This window comes from Atta colombica, unplaced genomic scaffold (genome assembly GCF_001594045.1).
Source record: "Atta colombica isolate Treedump-2 unplaced genomic scaffold, Acol1.0 scaffold7, whole genome shotgun sequence".
In the NCBI taxonomy this organism is placed as follows: domain Eukaryota; kingdom Metazoa; phylum Arthropoda; class Insecta; order Hymenoptera; family Formicidae; genus Atta; species Atta colombica.
This window is the reverse complement of record NW_017259561.1, coordinates 332450-341436: the sequence shown is the minus strand read 5'-3', so window position 1 is coordinate 341436 and position 8987 is coordinate 332450. Positions and strand designations below refer to the sequence as shown.

The 8987-nt window shown below is 34.5% G+C and overlaps 2 protein-coding genes across 3 annotated transcripts in view; both read left to right on the top strand.

Annotated features, from left to right (window-relative positions):
- The window catches only part of LOC108692337 (nucleolin-like), an 11756-nt gene extending 6049 nt beyond the window's left edge, over window positions 1-5707 (top strand). For both annotated transcript variants that reach the window (XM_018200535.1, XM_018200536.1), the window contains exons 4-7: window positions 3580-3842; window positions 4038-4223; window positions 4328-4618; window positions 5268-5707. In XM_018200535.1, coding sequence (XP_018056024.1) covers window positions 3580-3842; window positions 4038-4223; window positions 4328-4618; window positions 5268-5414 — 887 coding nt within the window. In that variant the 3' untranslated portion in view covers window positions 5415-5707. The remainder of the gene's footprint in view (window positions 1-3579; window positions 3843-4037; window positions 4224-4327; window positions 4619-5267) is intronic.
- Window positions 5708-8505: 2798 nt separating this feature from the next.
- LOC108692338 (methylglutaconyl-CoA hydratase, mitochondrial) overlaps window positions 8506-8987 on the top strand; it is a 4366-nt gene continuing 3884 nt past the window's right edge. Inside the window, exon 1 of the mRNA XM_018200537.1 lies at window positions 8506-8985. The gene's annotated coding sequence lies outside the window, so the exon portion shown is untranslated. The remainder of the gene's footprint in view (window positions 8986-8987) is intronic.

Sequence of the window (8987 nt, the reverse complement as noted above, 5' to 3'; positions counted from 1 at the left end):
TTATATTATATATAAATTTATATTTTATATTGCATTTCTATTAAGTGATAGTTGCCTATCACTTGCCAGATTAAGCACAATCAATGACGATGTCAATTGCTCCGCGCGAATCGAGAGATATGTTGTTTGTTTACGATGTTTCTCTACTCTAGATCAAGACTTGTACAGAGACATTGTCCGTTCTGGATTGCAAAATACAAATAATTTATTATTTTTACAAAGCTATGTGTACCGTTTATTTATTTTATTTACCATTGTCCAGTTGCATCGAATCAGTCGTTTGTGTCCAGATACACTTGCGATTCGCGTGATCCAGGAGGATGAATTCTCTCTGTTTTCCTTCCTTTGGCAAATTTCAAATCGCGAATCTCTTCCGCTCAAAGCTGAAGATTAAGATAATTTCGATTCACTTTCGATATCACAAACGCGGGGAAAATCGAATGATCGTCGCGATGAAGCGACGAGCAGATTTCGCGTATCGAAATTTATATTTTCTCGATGAAATTATTATCAATTTCGATCTTCGGCTGAGGAAAGGGCGTGTTCTCCGTCTTCTTGTGACATGACGTGAAGTAACCGTCTGATTATTTAAATTCATTCGATAGTGACACATTTCTCTTTTCCTGATATCTTGTATCAATTTGATACAAGATACTTACTTGCTTTTTTTTCTTATCACTCGTTTCTCGACCATCATATAGCTGCTCATACTTATTGTCGCTTCAGCTGTATTTTCTGCCAGTAGAGATGATCACGTATTTGGTGGACGGTTTTGGACGATCGACTGCAACAACGTGTACCTGGACAGTAGCACGACATTCGTCCTTCATCTATGTTCCTTAATGTACATCCTTCCCGTACTTTTATATCTTTCCAAGTAGATAGTAAAATTAGTAGTTAGTAACTAACTAATAGTTGATAAAAAAAGTAGCTGATAACCAAACGAAAAAAAATTTAATCCAATGGCACACTCTGCAAATGTCTTTTTTTTTATTATAGCGCTTTTCTTTTTGCCATTCGCATCATCTATTCCTGGATCATCTATCTTAAATAGATTGCTTTTGTGATTGTCCTATATATATATATAGTTTGCTTTTGTGATTTGTCCTATTGACTATATATATCTTTAGTAGTTCTACTTTAATTTTCTATCTTTCATTAGTTCTTATTACATAGACGATACTGTGCGCTTACAATTTAAACATTTCTGGACATTTGTATTGTATGTGAATTTATTATCAATCGCAAATATCATTTCGGTATATTTTCGGTATAGTCTTCGATTAACTTCGGGTAAAACTAAAGAGGAAGTAACAGGAACAAAACCGTTCGACTTGATGTTTATTAAACAAATCGCCGCCATCAGTTTATGAATCGAGATTCTTAATTAACCGTCGCGCGCCACATCCAATTAACTTTCTACATGAGTGTCGGGTTAAATCCAACAAAGGTGTGACCGCATTGAAATTTTTTCTCGGCTTTCACCGGGAATAGCCGGTCGAAAAAGAAACGAGGTCACTGACCCGGAGAACACATCGCGTAAGCGATGTCGGAAGAGCCTCCGATTGCGACCCTGACCCATAGTCGAAGTTACGAAGTAATGATGTCCTTCGGTATCTGTCACGTGACATATATATATATATATATGCCTAAATCGTGATTTAATATATATCTCTCTTATCTTATATATATAATCTCTTTCCGTATGCTTTTATACATGCATATGTAGGTCCGACTGACCTGTTTCGTTCCTCAAAGGTGAGATGATTGAAGACAATAATCTGTTTACGTCTTACACTAAATTAATGATATGTCGACTCCTTTACTGGAATATTCGATTGCAATGGATGAAATATTACATTGTCGCTTGAATAATTGTTGTAAATATGTAAGATAAAATATGTTCTTCACGTGAGAGTTGATATCTTTTGTTTAAACAATTACTGCAGCAAATTATTGTTGCTTTAATATTTAATGTTAAATTAGTTACTTGAAAAAATATTAATAATGTGCATAAAAATAAATATGAAAAGAATCGGAAAATAAGATAGATAAAGAATAAAGAACTAGATAAAAAATAAAGATCAAAATTATAATCATGAGTCATGTAAGAAATATCATTTACTTTTATCCAATAGATATAACAAGATGATGAATATGTTGAATAATCACATTTTTGAAGATATAATATTTCATGTGTTCTCGTATTTAATTAAAGAGTTTATTATCTAAAGAGAGTAAATTTAAATAAAAATCATCATTGTCTCATATAATATATTCGTTATTTGATTCTGCTAAATTTTTGATTAATATTTTAATAAGCATTTAGTCTATAAAGATTAAATTTGAATCATGTCATATATCAAACGTTTTATGGTATCGAGTTATTTTTGTTTTGAAACTAAATAAAATGCCTCTTGAAGAAAATTTATTTGGGTCAGTCGCGTTGTAAAGGATTCCTCTACAATACGCCAAATAAGATTCTCGAGGATACAGTGAAGCTATTATCATGTATGTACACATTATTGAGAAGTTCCAATTGAACTTCGACCAAGACCTCAGCATTCAATGCCTCCGTCTGTGCCAGAAGTAAACGGCCTTGATAATATTGTCCGTGGCATATGAGATTTTCACCGCGGCGTGGCACGGCATCGTGACGTCCGAAAGAAAGTCGTGCTTACGTTCTGTAGGAAGTGCAACGACCGGGGGAGAGTTTTTTGGTAGGCAGCAGTTGGATGGACTTGCGCGGCTAGATAGGTCTGTAGGTGAGTTATGTAGCGAAAAAGGAGGTCATGGCCTAGATTGGGGACCAGTTTGGCCGCGCCGAAGGATTCCGATATACCGTTAACATTGTCGTCGCTTTAAATAAGTAGGCTCCTCCTCGATCAGCAAACGCCAACTTCCTTCCAAGGTAATCAGCGGGGAGAGGAATGCGTTTCCCTTCATTAAAACCCAGAGACGGTTCGCGGAGCTCCGGAAGGCAACGTCGGGTACGGTCTCACCCTGGTCGATGACCCGGACGAGACGAAATGACCTCACGAAAAGTGGTCTCAAGGACGCAATCGGAGCGCATTCCTAAAAGCCACTCTTTCTCCCTTTCTGTTTATCTCGAATCGGATATTTTTAAAGTCCCTCGATCTCCGAATTCATAACGAGCGATTTTGATGAGTTCACCATTTGTAAACTGATGACTTTTGAAGAAGAGTAGAGATTATCAAGTAGTAATGCTTAGGCTGGTAGAGGTGATGGTGTAGCACAAAATTTTTTTAAATTATAAATTAATGATCGTAATACATTCACATATAATACCAGCATCTGTTACAATATGTATATAAATTTGTACTGATCCATAATCAATCATTTGATCATAGTCACCGATTAGTCAAAGATCTAAAATAGTTAATTACTTTAAATAAAAAAATAATACATACTTCATATGTGGTAAAATGTCGCAATTTGAATAATTTCAGAATGCAAATATCTGTTCTAATGTTAAAGATAGTATTCCATATGAACTTTCGCAAAGAATATCCGGAAAAGTATAGAAATTGACTGATACAATTTCTATTAACGATCTAGGTGCCATGGACTCCGATTCGAGTGGTCACGTGTCAGCGATTTATGTAGCAAAATATAATCGATTGGTCGACAATATTCTCAGCAAGATCAACAATATTCTGCGGGCCAATTATGAACCAGTGACTGTGAAACTAACGAATTCAAATTCAAGCTCCAAGAAGAACAAAAACAAGACTAAGAAGAAGGGCACCAAGAATGGTACTAAGAAGAGCGCCTCAAGGCCGATCGATACTGAAAAGAGTGACAATGAAAATAATATCGAGGTATGAGATTCTTCTTAAGCATTCTTTTTCCAATGCGTGCGTGCGTGCGTCCGTGCGTGTGTGCGCGCGCGCGCGCGCGAGTGTGTGTGTGTGTGTGTGTGTGTGTGTGTGGGTGTGGGTGTGGGTGTGTGTGTGTATGTAATATTTATATTTACAAAAAGTTACACAGTATACGTATATTATTTATATTTACAGAAAGTCACGCAGACCATTGAATCTGTAACGCAAACAAACGAAATGGAAAAAGAACCGATTTCATTTGAATCTCGTGCAGAAATGAGATCTAATAATAGACGTATGACGAATAAGAACAATAAGAACTTTAACAAAAATCGCAAACGAACGAAGAATAAGACGAAAAATCAAAGTAGCAAGAACAAGGTAATTAAAAATCTGGATTTGAATCTAGATAGATTTAAGAATGACACAATTGTTCGATATGAACAAAAATGAGTATATAATGAGTTTTTTCTTGCGATTTTTAGACCAAGTCTAAAAGCAGACCAAAAGCAAGAGCCACTCTGTATGGATTGGCATCCTTGCAGAGGACGGGAGACGTATCGGTGAACATGATGAGCGATCACACGACAATTAAGACTAAGTTCAGTCTGGGACCGCTGGTGCTGAAAGTCGAGAAAGAGTTTGGCAGGGCCGCGAAAAAGGAGCTGAGGAGCGCGACCGCTACTACAGCCGAGATGTCTGGCAAGCTGAGCCTTCGTGTGTTGCACGGCGGTGCGGCGACGCTGCATTCTATTCGAGTTTTGCAACCTAAACAGGTACATCGACAGAGAAGAAAAACAGTTATAACAACGCGTAAATATCAACATGGAACTAGAACGTCAAGTCAATGAGTAGATGATTTTGTGTCATATGTTCGATCATACCGACTAAATTTCTTAAAAACTTCTTTCTCGATTTCTCTTGTTTTTATTGATTATTTTTATTAATATATAATTGAATTCTAAGTTACAATTAAATATTAAATTATTCATGCAAATTTAAGAAGTTTTTAAAATATATTAAAAATCTAAAAATAGAAATCTCTCTCTCTCTCTCTCTCTCTCTCTCTCTCTTTGGTTTATATTAGAACGTATTTATAATAATTGTATAAATACTTTTTATCTTCACTATATTTCGAATAGCAGATAAATATTTTTTGAAGAGAGAAATTCAATTTTCCTAAATTATATTGTATTTATTAGTTTAATGTATATCAATATTACGATTGTTACAACTCGATGTGAAATTCTATATCAGATTTGAAACGAAGATTGACATAACGAAACAATTATAGAATATATATATACAGCATAATATAAAGACAGCAATAAATAGCGACTACTCCATTTGCTTAAAAACTTACTTTGTATTCATGTCCGTGTTCAGTAAACCAAATATTTATTTCTTCCTTTTTTTTTAAATCAGGTTCGAGTGGAAAGCCAAGACGATCATGATCGAACGCGGGAGTTTGTGTGGAAGAGATCGTCGCATATTGCGCATTTGGTGTCGCAGAAACTTTCCTCGGCCACCAGGTCAATGCTTCGACCGCCGCCTGTTCCACCTGCAGCTTAAACTATATATTCCTGCCGTTCTTTGGTCCAACTGAAACCACCAATAACAACTAATCGAAATGAGAATCGATCCACGAGGAATCCTCATTGAAGAATGCAATGTGATGCGTGTCATCTTTTACGATATACATTTACGATATACATCAGCGAATCGCAAAAGTTGCGCGATATAACTTCGACAGATTTCTTAATCATATTAATAAATAATTTTTTTTACATACTTGCAAGGGAAAGTAACGTTGAAACGCATGTATGGTGTCCCACTTGCACTACGTTATTTTTTTTTGACAGATCGCCCAGTCAATTTGGAATTAATTTTTTTTCAAGAGAAATATCGAGGTATCAATAATTTCTCAAGTAACAATTAAGAATAAGAAGCTTCTGACAAACTGTAAAAAACATGACAAAATTATATTCGATTAATGTATTTTAATTGATTCTAAAGATTCTAAAGAAGAAAAAAGAAGTTTTGCTAAAGATAAAAAATTACAATTAACGATATTTCTCTCGAATATTTTCGCTAAGGAAAAATCGATTCCAAAAGGATTCAGAAATGATTAATGCGGCAGAAGAGGAATATCCTATATTATATAGGTTTCATGTTGGACGAATTTTGGCCGTACTTTATTTATTATTTATTTATTTATTTGTCATATAGTTTGTAATTTATCTTCAGAAAGTCTGATATATATTTATGTATTTTAGAAATGCGGTTAAATATCGAAACACAAGCATAGATACAAGTTATTATATGAAATAGGACGTTCTGTTTAGATAAATATAAACAGAAATTTATTGCCAGAATATTAGAATACAGAGAATGTATATTAGGTGTAGTAAAAAGAAATCCATTATTTTTCCATTCAGTTTCATGCAAAAATAATGGATTTCTTTTTACTACACCTAATATTATACACCAAAAGTATGTTTACTTTATTAATTCTTATTCCTTGATTTTTAAGTTCCCTACTACTTTGCAAGTAAAAAAAGATTTCATAATTTCGTTGTATTTACATTAATTTTAAATTAATATACATATATTAATATTAATGTATATCATTACATTACTGATTTGATATATTAATACATTAATAATTTAAAGTTATTTAATTTTTACTGTAACTCTTAATATTATTTGTTAATATCAATATATATTAATATTAATATAGATTATGCAAATTTATGTGGAACATTTTAAACGTGCATATAAAAATTACAAAGATATTCAATTAATTGTAGTTTTATACACACACACACACACACACACACACACACACACACACACACACACACACACACACACACACATACACAAAATAAGAAATATTTTGTAGTATACGTGCGTTTCAGATAAGATATGTGCTTTGTATACAAATAAATAAAGTCAAATAATCTTTAAATTAAGCGCATTTATCGATGTCAACACATATTAAATTAGCAATATAATGATATACATTACATCGCGATGCAAGATTTCTCAACTTTCATTATAAGGGAAATTTCACTACAATCCTCATTATAATGAGGTTACATTATTATCATTATATGCAAATATTGCAATACGAAAAACGCATTTATTATTTTTGACATCGCGATATTATTTTCATTGCATTCATTTAAATGTGCATTCATTTAAAAATAGACTTATTTTTTATTTTACTCTCTAATTCTTTTCTAATAATATACGCGACTCTATTTATAATAGTAGGACAAATTTCTTTCATATCAATAAAATTCCTGTTAAGTTAGTGCGGCTGCGTCGCTGCCAGAAATAAACAAATTTACATACAAATGTTTTTCTCAGAATGAATTACGGCGATACATTCTGTAGATACGATTCGCGGCCCCGATTGGTTTAATTTATTTAACTTCGCTATATAGGTCTATTATAATCTTGTTTAATATCGTTATATAATTAATTTGTCACCGAGAATTTATATTTCCATCAATTATATTCTTCGAAGAATATAATTGTAAGAACGAAAAATTACCGCGCGCGATATAATATCAACAGTATGAAAATCGCACTTTAAATGACTCTCTCGAGTAAATATCACATTGTGAATTAATTGCATACAAGAATATCTTTGGACAGTAACACTCTTTATGATTTTCCAAGAAATTTTCTTTTTACATAATTTACAAAAAAAAAACTCTTTTTTACTTAAGAAGTAAATAAAAATAAACTTAGATTTGCGTTATTTTGATCCATTAAAAATATATGAATCTTGTTTTTGATGTTATACACGTATCTTGCTTTTGTGCAAACATTTACTGCTCTGCGATAGTCATAACAGTCTTTAAAGTTCTACAACCAGTCTTTTAAGTCCTACAACTTATTGGCACAATATAAAAAAATAGTAGTCATTCCCCCCCCCCTCCCATTACATATATTCCTAACGTTCAACTATAATCACTACCTACATTTTGCCAGCATTTTACTGAAAATTTGCTTAAAAATGTTGCAAGTAATTTGCCAACAAGATGAATCTTCATTTGATGCAATATTGCAAGCAAAGAAACACACAAACTGTAATAGAGTAACTTTGCGGCAACAATTGTGGTAAAAGTGTTTGATTATGGCAATATTTCTGCGAAATTGAAGCAATTTTGCTTATCATCAAAAATTTGATGACAAAATTATGGCAACATGCAAGTCAAATTTTATTTAGCAAATGTTTTTGCCATTATCACGGCAACAAGTCTCAGTAAATAAATTACTCCGCTTTACTTCTGCACGAAATTTGTTATCTGGGTAGCTAATAAATTGCTACTAGGAAATGTGTGCATGACGTATAAATGCAAGTATTCGCAATTATGTTGAGCTCGAATCCTTGGGATCGCTAAATATAAGATTGTAAGCCCAATTAAATTGCTATGTGGATCAATCATTTCTGTGGAGAAAAAAATAATGAAATAAAGATCGTCAGACGCCACATAGAAAGGATCAAGTGGCACCCTCTTTCATTCGAATTAGGCATTTTGTCGAGGAACGCGCACTTTGCGCACGCGCGATGGATCCGGCACTGACCGACTGACACGTGCGAATGTTGATGTTGCTTTCGTTTGCTTTGCGTCTGTGAAAAGCAAACAGTCGTGGCCGCGACTTGGACGCGGTTGTTCTTAGACGTAGAGGGATTATCGCGCGGCTCGTCCCCCGCACTGTCTCGCTCGATCTCTTTCCTCGGTCCATCCCTACCACTTTTGTTGCCTCTGGTCACCGTCGCTGTTGCAATCCCGTACAACCGCTGTGACCGAGGTCTGTAAAGTCCAAAGAGCCGCGGCGAACAGAACGAGACGACATTCCTGCACGATCTGTCCGCGGAAATTAAAATATTGCGGCGATCGAAAAAAAAAAACAAGAAAAATTGTGCACGATCATACACGCATGTACGTGCGATTCCACATACACATTCCCACTGCCGCGTGCGCGCCCGCGCGCTTCGATGCTCCTGTTGCTGTCGCATCGTAATCCCGAAATAGGATCAAGGATAACGACGTCATAAATTTTTTCGCGTTTACGTGCTACGGCGCCGTACGAGAGTCGAGAAACCGGTCAGTTGCACATTCAAGT